Source organism: Periophthalmus magnuspinnatus, chromosome 5 (genome assembly GCF_009829125.3).
Source record: "Periophthalmus magnuspinnatus isolate fPerMag1 chromosome 5, fPerMag1.2.pri, whole genome shotgun sequence".
Taxonomy (NCBI): domain Eukaryota; kingdom Metazoa; phylum Chordata; class Actinopteri; order Gobiiformes; family Gobiidae; genus Periophthalmus; species Periophthalmus magnuspinnatus.
In genome coordinates this window covers 19,757,997-19,778,753 of record NC_047130.1, presented here as the reverse complement: position 1 = coordinate 19,778,753, position 20,757 = coordinate 19,757,997, and the positions used below count along the sequence as shown (strand labels likewise).

Genomic DNA, 20,757 nt, shown 5'->3' with positions numbered 1-20,757 from the left:
GCATTTATGACATTTGATCCTGATCCCTATAACACTGCACGTGGCTCGCTGGTGAAGCCTTAGCGCATATGCATTGGAGTCCCAGCTCAGTTTTACAATTAGACAATCTTCTTTCTTTTCTGCTGCTCTGTGGCCAGTGAAGCCTGTGGCCAAAAATATAAACAAAATATAAAGGTTCACGAGAAAACCGCAACGTAATTACAAGACAACGGTTCAGTTAAGTTTATTATGATCAAATTGTCAACGGCGACCTGGTTTAAAGCTAAAGATCCGCTCCTGAAATCTGCAGAAGGCATTACCCTCTTTTGTTTCTCACACAATCTGACGTCACAAACACAAATCACATTTTGGTCTCTGGGCTGTTTGGTCATTTATGTGTTTTCTATGCCCCTCCCACTCACACGCCCATGACCATAAGCCCCGCCCACTACTGTTAAAGGCCTATCTCTGCTGCTTCTGTAATAAAGGGGAGTCCATCAACACCAGCTGTGGTAGTAATAGTACTATTGGTATTGAGCAGTAGCAGCAGTAGTAATAGTAGCAGTAGTAGTAGTAGTATTAGCAGTGGTTGTCAAAATGAATGCCTTTTGCGCTCTCTGACCCTTTAAACACACAAAAAAACACTTCACCCACCTTGCCTATTTGAATATGATATGATATGTGATTGGTGAAGGTCAAAGGCGCAGATTGGCTGCCTCTCTTCTGTCAGTTTGCCCCATGGCAACTATGGCTACAATGGTATGGTGTACAGAGTGAATGAATAACGGCAGAACTGTAAAGCGACTTTGAGCGTCTGGAAATGCACTGCATAAGACTAACACACATTATTTTTAGTAGCAGTAGACGTAGGAGTAGTGTTGATAGTTGCAGTAGTATTGGTATAGCAGTATTAGAGTGTTGGTGCAGTAGAGGTAAGAGTAGTAAAAGTAGTTGTCTAGGAAAGGAATAGTAGTAGTTGTAGTATTCGTAGTGCAGTATTGTAGTGTAGCAATTGTATTAACGGTAATAGTTCCGGCAGTAGTAATAGTAGTTGATTTATCATAGCAGTACAGCAGTATATAGATGATTTGTAGTAATAGTAGTAGCAGTAGTAGCAGTAGTAGCAGCCATAAGTCATCCCGATGGTCAGTTCCCCTCCGGCCCCGCCCATTCTCACACTGCAGTTTCCGTGAGAGCGGCGTGGTAACAAAAGTGCGCTCCGTGCCAACTCCTCTGCTCCTCTGTGGACATGTGGAGGCAGGGTGCACGCTGTTCTCTCTGTGGTGTGGTCTCTTCCTCCTCCCTTCCTCCTCCTCCTCCTTCTTCTCCTGCAGTAACCCAATCCACGGCACACACATTTTTGATGCCTCTCCAAGCCTTGTCTGCCTGCCATATTTTGGTTGAGTTCAGCGCGTTGTAAAACTCCACTGTGCTGTTTTAAAGGAGAATGTGTAATGAGTGGCTAATGATACAGAGAGGATTGTTGTGAAAGGTGCTTCTAGTCAGGAAAGGAATTTAAAGGGCCCATAGTGTGTGAACTGGGCCTTTTGTGGACGCATATTACACTATTTTCTGATCTGTGTTATAATGTTGTAGCCTCATCACAAACAGACCTTGAATTGTGTTGTGTTTCACTCTCACATTCTTACAAACCCTGCAACATAACTCCAGATGTGTTTTTGATGCGGTAACAACATTATAACATGGTTTAAAGCTCACAAGAGTCAATTTTGTGTGATATAAGACCTTTAAATGATGTCAAATGCTCATCCAACAAGTGAACAAAATGGTAAATACAAATAGTTTTCATCTGGGTCTGATAATGGGCCAGGCAAGTTCATTTGCGTAGCACAATTTGGGCACAGAGTAATTCAAATTGATTTACAGAATAAGAAAGACATTAAAATCACAATAGAAACTGACTCTGGGAACCAGCAGGAGGCCAGGACTAAACCAGGACTAAACCAGGACTAAACCAGAACTGATCCAGGACTACATCAGGACTACATCAGGACTACAGCAGGAGTTGGGTCCCTGAAGTCCTCAGAGTGTGAGATGGTTCATGTGGCTCTAACATGTGGGAGATGTTCTTTGGTGCTGGTCCATGGAGAGACTTGTTCACACAGAGCTGCTTTAAAGTCTTTTCTCTGAGCCACAGGAGCCAGAGACCTGAGCCACAGGACACATGCGTGAAGTACTTCCTGGTTCTCGTCAGGAACAGCAGTGTTCTGGATGTACTACAGTGTCTTAAGGCTCGTTTGGAGAGGCCAGTGAGCAGGACGTTACAGTCTAACCTCCTGGAGACAAACACATGGATAAGTCTCTCTAAGTCTAGTTTTGATAGTAAACCTTTGATTTTTGCAATGTTTTTCAGGTTTTTTTTTTAATAATAGATCTACACTGACTTCACCGGGGGCAACAGTGGCTCAGTTGGTATAGTGCTAGTCTTCTGATACAAAGCTTGTTGGTTCAAATATCCCTCTCGACATAAAAAAGATCCAAAAGATGAACACTGTTGTTGTTTCCTTGGGCAACTTAACCTGCACTTAACCTGCCTCACACTAGTGTCTGCTTACACCGGCGTATGAATGTGTGTGTGGATGTGTGTTTCTGTGATGTAAAGAGCTTTGAGTTCCTTAAAGGTAGAAAAGCACTACTGATACATTGCAGCTGATGTCATCAACATTCCCTGGGAGTGTGATGCTAACTGTAGGCACTACTCTGTCTGTCTCTGTTACACAAGTTAGACTTTAAGACGAGCTTTACTTTAACTACAACAGGTGAGCCGATTTATGTCTCTTACACATATCATTACAGTCACAAGCTAGCTATTAGTCAACAGTAGTTAAAGGTCAGAAAAGTTAAAGTTAAAGGTTAATTAAAGGTTAAAGGTCATGTATTATGCAAAATTGACTTTTAAAAATTAGTATTAAGCCATGCTAGAATGTTGATACCTCCTAAAAACATACCTGGAGTAGTGTTTTGTTTCATTCACATGTTTGACTAATCCAGCATTATTAGCCTGATGTTAAAATGCTCTATTCCACCTTGTGATGTCACGAAGTGGTAGTTTTCATGTTAACAGCTACATTTTACCTTTAGTTCAGTCGCGATTGGAAATTCCAGAGCTGAAATGATCCAAATGATTCTAGTGAAGGTGTGTGGAGTTTAAAAACACGGTGGAGCACTTCCTGTATCACCACATGACATCACAAGGTGTAACAGGGTGTTTTCTGTTTGAGAGAAAAACTCAGCCTAAATATGCAGGGTTTGTGTGTTAAACGTGTGTGAATGAAACAAAACACAACTCCGGGGATGTAATATAGGCCGTTTAAATCTTAATAACAGTAATGCAGTTTTATTTCAGTTCACGTGAGGTAAGTGCTACACTATTTTAACTCTCTGAACAATAACATCACTGCTCTTGGCCGTCCTCCTTCGCTGGTGTAACTCAGGAGGAGAAGCCGGTCTTTGTAGAGCTCCACTGGCAGCGGCTGGATTGAGTCAGAGCTCCTCCCTCCGCTCCACACACTGCTCTGAACCAGGGATTAAACATCATCCAGCCCCCACCTCCAAAACACCACTCGCTTTGTGCTCCCGACCTCAAGAAACCCACAACCAGATTAATAATACGACACACATATTCATTGTGACATAGACTTGGACGCTTTTCTCCAGCTGACCTCACCATCGCCGCGACTGAAAAGTGGGTGAAATTGTGGCAAAGGTTATAGCCCGAATTTGTAGCAGTTCTGTGTAATTTTAACGGCCCTTTGAGTACTATTTCCATTTTAACTCACTAATCTGTATGATGCTAACTGGATGCACTGCTCCGTCTGAAGCAGTGTTACTCAAGTTAGACGTTAATCTGCAGCTTTATTTTAACACCATTTGGTAGTTTTTTTTCTCGAGCTGATCTCACCATCGCTGCAGTTAAAAAATGGGTAAATTTGTGGCAAAGGTTAAAACATAAACTAGTCTTTCGTTTACTATTTTCATTTAAACTCGCTAACTGGAGGCACTGCTCTGTCTGAAGTTCACGTTGGACGCTTTACTTTAACACAATCTGAACCGAAAGAACTCTCTTGTTTGGAAATACAGCAGCTGAACAGACTGAAAACATGACACATATTCATTGCAAAACAGACTTTGAACTCACTAACCTGTGTGATGCTAACTGGAGGCACTGGTCTGTCTGAAGTTCATGTTAGGCGTTAATCTACAGCTTTACTTTAACACAATCTGAACCAAAAAACCTCTACTGCTTGGAACTATGGCAGGTGAACAGATTAAATATATGACACATATTTATTGCAAAACAGACATTCAACTCACTAACCTGTGTGATGCTAACCGTAGGCACTGCTCTGTCAAACTCAAAATATGACACACATATTCATTGAGAAATATACTTGGAAGGTTTTCTCGAGCTGATCTCCAAGATGATCTTTAAGATGATCATTTGAACTCACTAATCTGTGTGATGCTAACTGGAGGCACTGCTCCGTCTGAAGCGCTGTTACTCAAATTAGATGTTAATCTGCAGCTTTATTTTTAACACAATTTGGAAGTTTTTTTCTCAAGGTGATCTCACCATTGCTGCGATTGAGAAATGGGTACATTTGTGGCAAAGGTCAAAACATAAACTAGTAACGTGTAATTTTAATGCTAGCTAGAGGAATTGGTTTGTCTGAAATTCAGATTAAACGTTAATCTATAGCTTTACTTTAAGACAATCTGAACCAAAAGAACTGGCTTGTTTGGAACTACAGCAGCTGAACAGACTGAAAAATATGGTACATATTCATTACGAAATAGACTTTGAACTCACTAACCTGTGTGATGCTAACTGTAAGCACTGCTCCGTCTGAAGCGCTGTTAGTCAGGTTAGACGTTAATCTGTTTCTTTATTTTAACACCATTTGAACCAAAATAACTGACTTAGTTGGACCTACAGCAGGTGAGCAAACTCAAAATACGACACACATATTCATTGTGAAATAGCTTTGGACGGTTTTCTGGAGCTGACCTCACCATCGCTGCGACTGAAAAATGGGTACATGTGTTGGAGAGGTTAAAGCAGTAACAGTTTTGTGTCATTTTAAAGGTCCTTTGTGTACTATTTCCATTTGAACTCACAAATCTGATTAAAAAGACATATCTGATGTTTTGAGAGGACAGAATTCTCAATATTTATACCGATATTAGATAATAGTTACGGGACTAGGATAAGACAAAAAAACACCACCTGGTCTCCATGGAGTTGATTCTGCATTGCCTGGAATGTTCCACAGTATGGTGTTAAACCTATCAATCTCTAATGGCAAAAGCAGGTGATGCAGCCAGGCCAAGTTACAGGTCAGATCCAAGAAAAGGCAAGCCCACTCATAGTAAGAATGTTTTTAAAGCTGTTTTTAGGAGGAAAAACACCTGTAATTGAATAAGTTTAATGCATTATGCCAACGAAGTGGATGCCGCCCCTTTAAGTACTTCAAACTACAGCCAGCATTGATTTTACATAGCGCTTTTCCTCCTTCAAAGCACTTTATATCAAGGAACCATGTCACTCATTTTCACATTCACACACACGTTCACACACCAGTGTACACAGAAACGGTGGGGTGAGGTGGGTTAAGTGTCTTGCCCAAGGACACAACGACTGCATTCATCTGTGAGAGCTGGAATCACACCGTCAACCTGTGGGTCAGTGGATTTACCAATGATGTTTATGTCGAGAGCGGGATTCGAACCACTAACCTTTGAATCAGTGGACAAACGCCTCCTTAGTTTCATTAAGTTGTTCGGGGATTAAACGTCTTTCAAAACTACACGGCCTTGAAATTCAAAATCCTTTGACTGATTAACCGAGTGACGAACTTTAAATATAAACAGATATAATCATTCATAATAGTACAGTGGAACATAACGTAGTAAAAGCAGTCTTAGAAGTATTGGACTCAACTACAAATCTGAGGTATTTGTACTTTACTTAAGTACATATTTAAGTGATGACATTACTAAATATGTAATACAACAGTGGTGGAAGGCAACAAAGTAAAAGGAGTAAAGTACTGCACTTAAGTAGAATTTTTAGGTAGCTGTACTTTACTTAAGTACATTTTACAGTGGATACTTTTTACTTTTACTTTAGTGCATTTGAGAGCAGTATGTTTTTTTTCATTTTTTTCATTATTGTATGAGACCTGCTGAAAAGGCTGAGGGGTTTATTTTGATCAAGTTCATAATTTGAGCAAAAACAAATGTATACAAAGAAAAAAGACCTCAAAATCTGCATGGAATACGTTTACTTTTTACTCTTTAAGTACATTTTTAAACAGGTACTTTAATACCCGTTTTTTACTAAGTAGATTTTTTCATGTGATACGTTTACTTGAGTATTTCTTTTTGTACTTCTTCCACCACTGCAGTAGTAGCACTGTACGACTTCCTGATCCCACCGCAACAAAATGAGCAGAATAACAGAATTTTAAGTTTGAGTTTTACATTCTAACAGTTGGAATAGTTTAAAGTGACCCGTTCAAAACCGCCACCAAAGTTGACGTCGAACTTTTGATATTTCATTCTTTGTCATCCCAATGTCACCAACTCTGAGGCCCGTTTCTCATTTCACTTTTCGCCATTCAGACGTTTTGTGCGTATGTGTCAAAGCACGCGAGGCAGCTAGCGTAAAGCATGAGATAATTATACCAGACTAAGTGTAGTACATATGAAGGTTACGCAGTAGTCACTCAGTACAATGGCGACATCAGAAAAAAACATATTGTAGTATTCTTCTGTGTTGTGCCATTCATTTGACCTAGTATTAATAATAAATGGTATTTCCTATCCTGACTTTAGTGAAGGCAAAGGAACAGTTTGCATTGGACCAAGGGTAAGTCTCATGTCAGGGGTATTAATTTATGATTTCCATGGCGACAGCTGACCTCATCACCTCCATTAGAATGCAGCCTTTGTAATTTCATGGTTAATATTCAATAGCCACTTGTCCCCAGTGTCGCTGAGCTTTGTGCATGGGAAATTTATGGGAGAGGAGTGAGTTTTGATTCGTCAAAATTTGTGGTCGGAGAGAGAGGGGAGAAAAGAGAGGAGGAGGAGGAAAGAGAGAGAGACAGAGGAGGAGAAAGAGAGGAAAGGGGAGAGTGAGGGAGAAAGAAGAGGAGGTGAGAGAGCGAAGAGGGGCATAGGGAGAGAAACGAAAGGGGGGAGTGAGGGAGAGAGATGGAGAGAAAGAAGAGGAAGAGGAGAGAGCAGAGAGTGACCTAGGAAGAGAGAAAGAGAGGGAGGGAGAGAGAGGGAGGGGGGGGTGAGGGAGAGAGATGGAGAGACTGAGAGAGGAGAGGGAGATAGGGAGAGAGAGTGATGGAGAGAGGAAGAGAGATGGAAAGAAAGAGGGAGGCAGAGGAAGAGAGAGAGATGGAAAGAGGGCAGGGGAGAGGGAGGGAAAGAGAGAGGAGGAGAGAGAGAGAAAAGGGAGAGTGAAAGAGAGAGCGAGAAAGAGGAGGAGGAAAGAGAGAGTGGAGAGGGACATAGAGAGAGAGAAAGAGGGGGAGGAAGAGAGAGCGAAGGGAAGAGTGAGGGAGAGATGGAGAGAAAGAGAGGGAGAGAGAGAGAGAGAGAGTTGGAAAGAAAGAGAGGGACAGAGAGAGGAAGAGAGATATGGAGAGGGCAAGGGAGAGGGAGGGAAAAAGAGAGAAGGAGAGGGAGAGAAAGGGGAGAGTAAAGGAGAGAGAGGGAGGGAGAGGGGAGAGAAAAATGGAAGGAGAGTGAGGGAGAAAAATAGAGAGAAAGAGAGGGAGACAGAGACACAGAGAGAAGGACAGGAGAGTGATATTGGGAGAGAAAAAAAACAGAAATAGAGAGAGGTGGTGAGAGGGCAAGGAATAAGGTTGGGAGAAAGAGAGAGAGGGAAGGCTAAAGGGTTAGAGCGTGACTTCTGGAAAAATAGTGGCAGATGTCTAAGGAGTCCCTACGGTGGCCCGGAGAGGACATGAGATTAGCAATGTATGAAATAGAAATATTCACATTGGATGGGAAAGGTGACTATATCTGAAATTCTATAAATATATTGCTATTGGTTGGATCCAGAGAGAGACGTTTGGGCAACAGGGGATGAGTACTTTTGGTATAAGACAGCTGCAGGTGTAGTACACTAATGCATTCATACCTGGTTTGGTCCTGGGTTGAGTCCAGGTTTAGTTCATTCGTAGACTCGGTTTGGTTCTGTACTAGTCCTGGTTTAGTCCCCATTTTGATCAGTTTGTGTGTAAGAGTGAATGCACCTTAAAAGTAAAGTATATAACAAAAAAGTTCTGTGTGTTTAATTTGCATAACTCTGTATTAGACACATTCAGAGAGTGGACTGGCTTGTGTCGAGCCATAGACACAGGGAATGGTTTGAATCCCATTCAGACAGTAAGGCTGGGGCAGGATTTTTAGGCCTGAGAGAATATGTATTCAAGTAAAAGTACAGATACATGGCTAAAAATGTACTCAGTTACAAGTAGCCTACCGCTGTCAAATTTGTACTTGGAAGTATGTACATGTACAAAGTATGTATGGAAAGTTACTTTTTTATGCAATTGTAGTTTCATTTTTGATTCATCGTTTACATTTTATCATATTCATAAACAGTTTAAAGCAGATTCATTGTTTGAGCTCAAGCCAAACAGCAGCCAATGCAGTGTTGTCACGTGTGTGTCGATATAAAAAGTAGCTGATTGGGACGATTGGGACTGTACTCTAGTATCTTCTGTGATTTTAAATATCCATGTAATCCCTCAGTCGTCCAGGTCTGATCCTTTGCAAAAGAAAAATATAAAATCTGTCAGCTGGACAAATTGTTGTCATCCAAACTGCTTCTTCAGGTCTGGTCAGATCCATGGTGGACACTGCCTTATATTTATGTGATTTCAAACCTATTAGCATCCTGCCCAGCTCAAAGAAAACAACAGGGCTAGTCAGGATGCTAATAGGTGTGAAATCCCTCATTAGGGGCTTGAATGGCTTAGCTAATTATGACTCAGGCACCAGAACTGAAGAAGCAGCTTGGATGAGCAGCCAAAGGTCTTCACTCCTTCAACGTTTTATCCAGCCGACAGATTTTATATTTTTCTTTTGCTATAATATTAAACACAACTTTAAAAAATGTACTCAAAAATGACACAAAAGTATACCCATTACAGTATTTATTTTGCATTTGTACTAGATAAATTTTACCTTTGCACATTCTCTCTACCCCACCACTCTCTTAACTTCACTTCACTTTCTGTATTTGTCCCTCCTCTTTCTCTTCCTCTTCTCGCCCCCTCCCTCCTTCCTCTCTCTGCTGCACTGGCATGAACCCACATTCTTCTTAGGACTTTGGCACATCTTTAAAAACACTCACATTAAACCTTGGACCAGTTGTTGTTTTCTTCTGTGCCCTCTTTTCTACCACTCGCTCTGTTATTCTGCAAAATAACAAATTCACAGTTTAGTATTACAGTAGGGCTGCATGTCTACTTTATATATTTCCATTATTTCCATTTCCAAGTTCTCAGATCCAGTGCTACCTCTGATTTTTCTATAGTGACCCAACTATAACCATTAACAGCCATAGTCAACGATCTGGTGCATTATAACTTGAAAACATGGAGGAACACTTACTGGATTGCCTCCTAATGATATCATAGTGTGAAATGGTGCATTTTCAGCTCTGGAGATGGAAATGCCCAAAATATTCATGTGCAGCATATTCAGGGACATGCATGAATGTAAAACACACACTTGGAACCAGATTAATGTAGCACCAACACTGCTCCTGAACATGTGCTGGAAATTGTTTGAACTTTATTTAAGATGAAGATAATTGAAGAATACATGACCGTTTCCTTAAGGGATAAAATTCCTCTGTCAGTCTCTGTTTGTGTTGGTTCGTATTTAAACCCAAAGTATCAATATCGTTCTTGGAAATGAAAAGGCCTGTACTGTATCTTCCATCCATCCATCCATCCATCTACTTCCTCTTATCCGGAGCCGAGTCATGGGGGCAGCAGTCTAAACAGGGATTCCAAGACTTCCCTCACCCCAGACACTTCTTACAGCTCCTCTAGAGAGACCCCATGGCGTTCCCAGGCCAGTCGAGAGACGTTGGCCGTGTCCCAATTCGCCAAAGTGCCCTTAAATGCGACATTCGAACGGTGCTGTCCCATTTCATGCATCCAGAGAATGTGGACGAAAATGTGCCCTGCGTTTCCATGGAGATCGACCGTAGCTGAAGCGTGCATCCGAGCAGACTTTGCACACTGCGAAAAAAAAAGAGGCAAAGATGGAGTACGCTACACAATACACGTTAAAATGTAAGTACTGGTTTACGTCACCTACAGCAGTGCGACATGAAACTGTTAAAATCTGAGCAAAGATTTGTATGAGGCGACTCAACCTCAGTGAAGTCCTGTTCATTTGAGTGTACAGTAATTGCTGTGTAACTGACCAAATGTGAGCGGAATTACCCCTTACACTTGTATATTTGTGTAGCTATCGTAATGTTTAATATTCATACTTATTTCAGAATATTCTTTCATCTTTAGGGAGCGATGAGCAGAGGTCTTCACCCTATGAAGACCAGAGAAAACTCATTTCGGCCGCTTGTATCCGCCATCTTGGGGTTTTTTTTTCGGTCTTTAGCCACAGCTCATGACCATAGCTGAGCGCAGGAACCTGGTTTGACCGGTAAATCGAGAGCTTTTCCTTTCGACCCAAAGCTCTTGATTTATTTACATCATAGCAATATACAACAACTAAAGCTTTGGTTCAGGTCGTCAGGTTGTCATTTCCAAATAATAAATCCCTTAATATACTAAGAATATTACACGTGTTTTCTTTTAATAAAACAGTCCATTTACCTTAAAATTAACCAAAAGCTGTACAACTTTCACCTCTGACCCACTTTGAGCCCCCACCCTCCATTTGGGAACCACAGCTTCACATGATGTAATCTGATGTATTAACCCAGACGTTTTTATGACTTTATATTTGTACAAAGTTGTTTTATGCCACATTTAATAAGCGTCACATAAACCCAGTCCGAGCCTGTATTTCACATTGTTTATTCAGTTTTACAGGGTCTGAATGCCACTTCCACGATTCAGCGATTCAAATGGACTTAACATAGACTAATGTAAACACAGTGACATATAGTGGACTACAGGCTAACAAAAACAGCTAATGCTAACTACGGACAGGTGGCCAGCCCTAAAACACGTCCAACTTTAAATAAGGTTATACACACTGCAAAAAAAGGGAAAGAGGAAGAAATACTTGAATGAATTACAATGATTTGAAATTTGAATATGAACCTATGAACCTTGTTTTGAGTAATTTTGACTTAATTGTATGTAATGCAATTGATTTAATTGGGGTTTATTTAGCATTTTAGGGTTATTTCAAGTTTCGCAAGCAGATAATTCTTAAAAACAACACAAAAGTAAATGTTGGCTTTAAATAATGGGTGTTGATGAGTGTTTTGTCTTTGAAATGATCTGATCCAAAGCAAAATAAAAAATAAAAATAAAAAAGTAGTCCTATGTATGTAACTAAATCAAGTCAAAACTACTCAATTACTCAGATAAGCACACACACATTTTAACAGGTTTTTGCAGTGTAAAACATGTCCAAATTGAATAAAGTTAACAAACATTTGTGACATAACACATAAGAATACATAGAGACATTTTTGGTCCAACTTTGAGATGCTTAATATTGGCTCTGCGCACAGTAGCACGCTAGCTAGCTCGCTGTGTCTCAAAGTTTACATTAACCTTTATTAAAATTATAAAATATAAAGCAAATAACCTATTCAAATTCAAATAAAACTAAATAAAGACTATTCAATTGTCTTTTAAAATGTAGAATACTTCAGTTTGTGGTGTTTTAATATTTATTATGCCTCAAAGTTAGCAGTGGCGTTAGCATTGAGACAAACAGGTGAAGTATTTTATTGGTGTTGTGTTGAACATGTTGTCAGTGACATCCATGCACAGCTCCATGTCCACTGTCTGATCTTTAAATATTTATTAATTTTAGCATGACTTGTCAAGAACCTTACAGAGATACAGTTTGGACAGGAAGTAGTGACGCTAACAGTGAGATAGAGGGCGCTGTTGTGCATAGAGCCAACTACAGAGTCAGTAAACATAATCTTATTGATACGCAGAAACAATGACAGTTTTACATACTCTTTGGTTTGAGAAATATAATGGGTAACATCACTAAAACGATAAACATGATTGTCCTCTGGGCACATAAAGGTATATGTATTTGGGTTGGGTCCTGTTTTTCTGACAGGAAGAGAACCTGAGTTGACATAACAAGGCTGTGCAGATATAACAAAACATCCATAAGGTTTGGTTTAAGTCAAGTTATCATGGAAGATTAAAAATACTCAAATACTGCCCCGATCACTCAATCAGTCAACACTATAGGGTTAAATCTGACGTTCATCTGGTTCTCCAAGTTTCAGAATGACGACTTGAGATGTAAGTTAAACATCTATTCAAAATTATAATAAAAAAAAACCTAATCTGAGTTTGAATGGCAACAGGATCCTTTCACTTATTGTAAACATTAACTGTGCATTTTGTTCGGTAAATCAGGCAAACTGTATTAGCATGAATTAGCATTAAAAATCAAAAGTACTTGGACCAAACCAAAGTGTAGGCTATTGTCTGTGGATAGAGCCAATAACTATTTCATATTTGGAATTATAGCATTGCAAAGAAAGATCAAATGGGTGATTGTAAACTTGAACTCCGATAGTATTGATGTTTGCAAACCATTCTCAGTTTTCTCATCAAAATAAGAAATAATACAACTAACTAAACTAAAGAATTTGCACAAAGACGCTGGCTAAGGGGCCATAATTATCCTATATGGGAACATAAGGACAAATAAGATTAAAGGGCCCATATTGCTCTATTTCTGATCTGATCTATGTTATAATGTTGTTTCCTCATCAAAAACATACCCAGTGTTGTGTTTTGTCTCATTCACACATGTTTAACACACAAACCCTGCATATTTTACACTGAGTTCTTCTTTCAAGCTGAAAACACTCTGTTCCATCTTGTGATGTCAGGAAGTGCTCCACTGTGTTTTTAAACTCCACATACCTTCACTAGAATCATTTGGATCATTTCAACCTTGGAAATTCCCATCTCTATGAAACAAGAGGTAAAAGATTGCTGTTGACTTTAAAACTACCACTTAATGACATCACAAGGTGGAACAGACCATTTTGAACTTTGGCGATGTAAACAGACTAATAAACCAGGATTACTTAAACATGTGTGAGTGAAACAAAACACAACTCGCGGTATGTTTTTGAGGAGGGAGGGGCATTTTAACACGGCTAAAACCTCGCAAGAGTCATGTGACCATTTGGTGTAATATAGAAACAACCTACCACTATTTATTTAAGTGTGCATAGTAAAAAAAACAGATGTAAACAATGTTTCTTTGGCAGTAAAAAAACTCACTACTGCTGTGATTTCTACTTGGAGTTTGAGCCACAGACCCTTCACACGTATTGAAATTGTCAGTCCATACTATTTTTCCTTTGAAAGAACCTTGCCTTATTGTATATTTATATTAAACAGTGTTCAATTTCCCATAAAAGGGCTTTATGTAAAACCACTGCTGCATGGACAAAGTAATTACAGGCTATAGAAAACTTAGCTGTAGTCAAACTCTTTGGTATTTCCATGAAAAATATGATTGCACAAATAATACTGTTTCTTATTATTGGTCCCTACCAGATTGGTATCAACTTATTTTAAATGCGCAACAGATCTGGAAGGCACTGCATGGGAGGTATTGAATATGTGGCTAGTGTATGCGTCCGGGCATATGAAATTTCTGTTATCAAAAACGTACCATTTATACAAGACGCATATAGAACGATGTGTGCATAACATTGTGAGATTTTCTGTTGAATTAAATTAGTTTTCCAGGAGACGGCGACCTGATAACACATAAGATATAGGAGTTTTTCACATTGGTCGGAAGGAATGCAAAATATCTTTAACTAAAATCTACAAAACAAGGATTAATACAGGTTTTTATTGAACAAGAAATCTAGACGCTTTCACTGCAAAAAGGAGTATCTGCATGAGTTAAAGTGACTTTGGATGGGGTTTCAATAGTTTATGCATTTCAGTTATGTATTTTTTCATTTTGGGGTAAATTTATCAACGCGAAAGTAGATTTTGTACCAAATTTGTTCCATATATTTGAGCAAAACTGTGTGAAGTGCGCGTTTAGCATGCTAGTTGTTGTTAGCTTTACAGGGACGGCAAAACTGCGCTCTGGTTTCTGAACGTTGTGAAAAATGCTTATAAACTCATCATGGTGAATACTTAGGATGCTCTGAATTCACAAGATAAGATAAGTTTGGACCATTGCAAATCGTTTAAAATGAACTAGATTAGTTTTCTATGTTTTTAAGACGGTAAAACGCAGGTACAGCGCTTTTAACGTATCAAGCTAACTTCTTAAGAGTGTGTTTTGTTTAGTTTTTTACTTCAATGGCAAAAGATATCGCTTAAAATTAGAAAAACAAATATTGAAACCAGAATGAAATAGTCATAGAATCTGGAAAACATTAATAATACATGACCTAAGCAAAATTGTGGGAAGTGTGTGCTTAGCATGCTAGTTGTTGTTAGCTTTACTGTTTCGGCTTAACTCCTCTCTGGTTTCTGAAAGTTGTGAAAATGCTTATAAACTCATCGTGGTGAATATTTAGGATGCTCTGAATTCACAAGGTCAGTGAGGAAGAACTTTGGACCATTGCAAATCGTTTAAAAATGAACTAGATCAGATTTTCACGTTTTTAAGACGGTAAAACGCAGCTCCAGAGCTTTTAACACGTCAAGATAACTTCTTAAATGAATCTTCAACGGCAAATTATTTCGCTTAAAATTAGAAAAACAAATATTGGAACCAGAATGAAACAGTGACACAATCTGGAATACATTAATAATACATAAATCTACGCTTGTCAAAATGACTCAAGATAAACATTTGGGATCACAGTAATTTCAACTCATGCAGACAATCTTTTTTGCAGTGTAGAGCAAATTAAAACACGAGAAGAAGGCACAGAAATTCCACAAAAAACAAACTAATTTTAAAGTCCTTAGTTCCCATTTTCGCAAAGTCTATGATCCAGTATCAAGGAATCCATTGCAAGATCGTCTTTGAGTTGTGTCTTTTTCTGTCTCTTCTATTGCAACAAGCCTCCAGTACGTTCCTATTTTCTGTAGGTTGCAAACAAGGACATTAAGAAGGCAGTGGCCAATTCACCATCGTCCCAAAAGCTACTGCAGTGAATGGAAATAACCTTGTGGAGACTAAACCAAGATCTAAGAAACCATTTTTCCATTATAGGTCTTTGCTCTTATCTAAATCCAGTTAAAAGGAGCCAATTTTCTCATTTGCCTTTAGAGGTCAATTTGAACGCTCCAAATAGTTCCAGTCAGTCAAAAAGGCACAAAAAGATTCTCTATAATAGAAGGTTTTATGGCGATGTTTTGATTTAAAATGTGTCAGTTTTTCTCCTTGCTGCTTTGGATGTAAGGTGAAAGAGTTTGTAGTTTTAACATTGACAGGGGAAGCCATGTTGTCCAAAACGCGAAACTCTAGATTGTATTTCAAATTTTGTTTTCAGTTGTCAATCACGATACAAAAATAACCCCAGAACTCGAAAGCTGATCACATCGAAATTCAGGTTTTTGGGATTTTGGACGTTTTTGAATAGAAACGCCATTTTGTTGTATGAAACTGTAGAACGTATTTCAAATTTGGTTTTGTCAATAAAGTTACCATTCTTGGCTACTTTGGTCATGAAGTGGGTTTATTCTTACAAAAAATAACTTGTCTACAGGACTCAAGTATGGATTTTAGGAAATTTTGAGCTGAAAATTAGTCAAATGCTTGTTGTCGAGATATGGCTTCTTGCTGCTTATTCGGTGTAGGCTTGGAGTGCAAAAAAAGGCTGTGCTGTGAAGACCAAAACAGCAAAACGAAGGTAGGCACGAGTTCTGTTCCTAAATTGCATTGAAAGCATTGCAGTAAGTTCGACCTCGCGCAGTCACAGTTCTTTATATTGTTGAGGGCATTTCATAAACCCCGTAAATACTTGTGAACTTAAGAAAAAGAGTGCAAGTTGCAACCAGGCTGTGTAGAAATGTCCATAGTCACTACAGAAAGTCTTGTTTTTGTAATGCATTGATTCACTTCACTGCAAAAATAACTTGTCTAGTAATAATGTTGTGTAAATAGTCCAGGCTTTTAAGACATGGCCCAACCCCAAATTTCCCAAGCGTCAAACGTTGATGTCTACATGTGTGAGCAAATCTTGGTTATTGGGGTGTTGTTGCGATTGTGTATAGGCTTGTTGAGGCTTTGGAAGGCTTGGTGAGCAGTTGAAGTTCCTAATAGCTGACAAATGCTTGTTGCTGGGTAAGTTGGACACATGGGTTTACAACAGCCCCTTTTAACATGGCGTATTGAACTTTGTCATGATTTCGTGCCATATTGGTCCAAATGAATCCCAATCCAGTTTTTTTTTCCATGAAGCTAGCTTGGTCTCAGGTAGAGAACTCCCAAAACTATTGCTTCGGTAAACTTGGCATCATCTGGGCTCAACATACTTTGATTCTAGACTGGTCCAACTTATCTTGATCACACAGTTAAGACTTTGGTGGAGAAGCCAGATGATGGAAAACTGAACTAGAAGACTTGCATTTTTGACGTCTTTTGATTCCACACTCATCCAAGTTAATCCCTCAGTCAATACTAAATGAAAGTTCTTTTTCCATGAAGGTTGCTTGGCCTCAGATGGAGATCTCTCAAAACCATTGCTTCTGTAAACTTGGCATTATCTGGGCTTGACTCACAAGACATTTTTCAACACACTTCTATTCTAGACCGGTCCAACCTATCTTGATCAAACAGTTAAGACTTTATCAATCAAGTATGTTTGGTTGGGTAACATATGCCTTTTGATGATGGAAAACTGAACTAGAAGACTTGCATTTTTGCGTCTTTTGATTCCAGACTTGTCCAAGTTAATCCCAATCCCTCAGTCAATACAGAATAAAACTTCCAACTTTTCCGTGAAGCTTGCTTGGCCTCAGACGACGATCTCTCAAAACCATCGCTTCTGTAAACTCGGCATTAACTGGGCTTGAACAGCAAGACTTCCGCATCTTCGATACACTTTGGTTCACGTTAATCCCGATAGCTCAGTTGCGAACTTTGACCCCGGCAGTCCTCAGGAGGAGAAGCAGAGACTACAACACTCCATGCATATCTCGAGACAGTCGGCCGACTCGCAGCAGGCGTCGATGATCCCACAGTCCATGTCACAGGGGAGGTCACAGTCTCCACACTCCTCTGAGGCGCAGCAGCAGCAGAAGCAAGAGTCGTCCCCCGCACACGACCCGCAGGTGGCGCAGTCCAACACGATGTTACACAGCGTCAAGAACTCGCAGAACAGACAGGCCAGGATGCAGTGGACGCAGCAGTCTGAGGAGGGAGGAGAGAGGGGTAAGATACTGCATTATAAGCAGGCCGATATTGAAATAAATGTATTTAAGACAAGGAGAGAGGCTTCTACTTTGACAATGTTTAAATCCAGGTTCAAAATGGTTCTGTTTAGCTGTGCATATGACTGAAAGGGTTTTATTCTACACTCTTGTTCATTTCACGATAATTTATGTTTTGTTAAATGATTTGAAACTATTTGATCCCTACTTGAAGGCTTTGAAGAAAAATAACCAGTCTCTGAGCCCAATAAGGGTAAGATATCTGTGTAATCCCTCAGTCGTCCAGGTCTGATGCAGAGCAAAAAGAAATAAAATCTATCAACTGGAGAAAAAGTTGTAGGAGTGAAGATGTTTCACTGCTCATCCAAGCCCCTTTGTCAGTTCTGGTCAGATTACTTTTTGACACTGCCTTATATCTATGTGAAGGGAGGAGCTAGTGAGGAACTGAAGAAGCGGCTTAGATGAGCAGCAAAACGTCTTCATTCCTACAACATTTGGTCCGGTTGACAGATTTTCTTTTTCTTTTGATATCAATAAGGGTAAGGCAGTCTTTTGGCTGTGGGTCACTTAAGGCACAAGATTCATTTGAAAGTTCACACTTCCAGTTTGTTAAATCAACCTGTCAATTAGGAGGTGTGTGCAGGAAGTGTAGAGCTGAAACGGGCTACAAAAGGTTCATGATGAACCAAGGCTGCTAGCTCATCATGATGTTTCTTCCAGTGATAAAATACACTTGAATATATGCATTTATTCCCCACACTCTCACTACCCCAAGCCCATGCCCTTTTCCCGCCTGAGCCTCACCGTCCTGGGCTTCTGTGGGGATCTGCGAGCTGTTACTCTTGGAACTGCTCTTGCTCCTCTTGCTGCTCTGGGACGTGATGGAGGGGTTGGATTGGAGCTTCCTGGAGGAGTGTCTGGGACCGGCCGATGACGAGGACGACGTGGACGAGCCTCCCCGCGGAAGAGAGCCCAGTTTGGGGTGAGGGCCGCCGTTGCGCACCCCATTGGCCTGGAAGGAGTGTGTGAGGGGGGTGTGGGTTTGGTGGTTGTGATGGGGAGAGGGGTGTGTGTGGTGGGGGCAGTGGGATGGGGCTTTGGTGCCGTTCCGGAGGTGCCCACTGCTGGGTTGAGTCCGACAGGGCTGGGTGTGGTGGACTGGGGTGGATCGGGCCATTGGTTGACCTGAGAAGAGAAAGACGAGAAAATCTGAACATTAATAATCTTTTTTTAATCTTTTATAATTTTATCTTTCATAGTTTTATAACTAAACACATTTATTTGACTTTGTGAGCCTGTGAGTGACCAGACCAGGACTAGACCAGGACTAGACCAGGACTAGACCAGGACTAGACCAGGACTAGACAAGGACCGGGCCAGGACTAGACCAGGATCAGACCAGGACTAGACAAGGACCAGACCAGACCAGGACCAAACTAGGACCAGACCAGGACCAGACTAGGACCAGACCAGGACCAGACCAGGACCAGACCAGGACCAGACCAGGCCCAGACCAGGACCAGACCAGGACCAAACTAGGACCAGACCAGGACTAGACAAGGACCAGACCAGGACTAGACCAGGACTAGACCAGGACTAGACCAGGACTAGACAAGGACCGGGCCAGGACTAGACCAGGATCAGACCAGGACTAGACAAGGACCAGACCAGACCAGGACCAAACTAGGACCAGACCAGGACCAGACTAGGACCAGACCAGGACCAGACCAGGACCAGACCAGGCCCAGACCAGGACCAGACCAGGACCAAACTAGGACCAGACCAGGACTAGACAAGGACCAGACCAGGACTAGACTAGGACCAGACCAGGACCAGACCAGGACCAGACCAGGACCAGACCAGGACCAGACCAGGACCAGACCAGGACCAGACCAGGACTAGACGAGGACTAGACAAGGACCTGCTGAAGACTAGACCAGGACTAGACCAGGACTAGACAAGGACTAGACCAGGACTAGACAAGAACTATACCAGAACCAGACCAGGACCAGACAAGAATCAAGCGAGGACTATACCAGGACTAGACAAGGACCAGCTGAAGCCTAGACCAAGACTAGAGAAGAACCAGCCAAGGACTAGACCAGGACTATACCAGGACCAGACCAGGACCAGACCAGGACCAGACCAGGACCAGACCAGGACTAAACCAGGACTAGACAAAGACCAGACCAGGAATTAGCCCAAAGCAGAAAAGTGTGGCTCCAGGTCCGAAAGCAGGAGGAGTCTGACCTCTGCAGCTTCACTCTTCTCTCTAGACTCGTCCACAACTGTCCAGAGGAGACAGAACTGCCCCATTATGTCTGAAGAGAATGGCCCAACACAAGTCTCCCTTTAAACCTAATATGTCATGCCATTCCTTCCAGTATTACCTTATTGAATATCACTTTACCATGACCATTGTCTTCATTCATAAAATAACAAAAGCATATTTACACTGTTGAGGTTGTGGTCCTCAGAGAGTAACCAAAAACAACAAAAATACTACTATATATATGTTATTTTATTTGAGCACACTGTGTCATCTCCTTTTCATTAGCTGATTTACTTATAGAACAAAGTTATAACATTACTGAATATGCAATACTACAGTAGTGGAAGGTAACAAAGTAAAAGTATTAACGTACTGTACTTAAGGACAATTTTGAGATATCTGTAGTTTACTTAAGTACATTTTACAGCGGATACTTTTTACTTTTACTTCACTGCATTTGAGAGCAGTATCTGTACTTTCTACTCCACTATATTTTTGAACTGGACTGAAAAGTAAAAAGTACTTTTCATATGATTTGAGGGGTTATTTTTACCAAGTTCGTGGGAAATATCCTGACTAAAGTTTTCGAGTTCAAGCTTTGGCTTTGAGCGAACAAAATAAATACAAAAAATTAATAAGAAAATTAAGAAACTGATTCATATTGATACTGGTGACAAAAATATGTATCATTTTAAAACCACAATCATCAATACATTTACACTTAAACTTTTACTTTTTACTCTGTAAGTACATTTTTAAACAGGTACTTAACTACTTTTATTTAAGAAGATTTTTTCATGTGATACTTTTACTTGAGTAAATTTTTACCTCTGTATCTGTACTTTTACTTTACTTACTTTTACTTAAGTAACAAAACTGAGTACTTCATCCACCACT

At 40.4% G+C, this 20,757-nt stretch overlaps 1 protein-coding gene across 1 annotated transcript in view; it reads right to left on the bottom strand.

Moving 5' to 3' along the window:
- Positions 1–10,947: 10,947 nt before the first annotated feature.
- The window catches only part of mdfi (MyoD family inhibitor), a 71,054-nt gene continuing 61,244 nt past the window's right edge, over positions 10,948–20,757 (bottom strand). Inside the window, exons 4-5 of the mRNA XM_055222192.1 lie at positions 18,393–18,773; positions 10,948–17,568 (exon numbers count right to left, since the gene is read on the bottom strand). Coding sequence (XP_055078167.1) covers positions 17,315–17,568; positions 18,393–18,773 — 635 coding nt within the window. The 3' untranslated portion in view covers positions 10,948–17,314. The remainder of the gene's footprint in view (positions 17,569–18,392; positions 18,774–20,757) is intronic.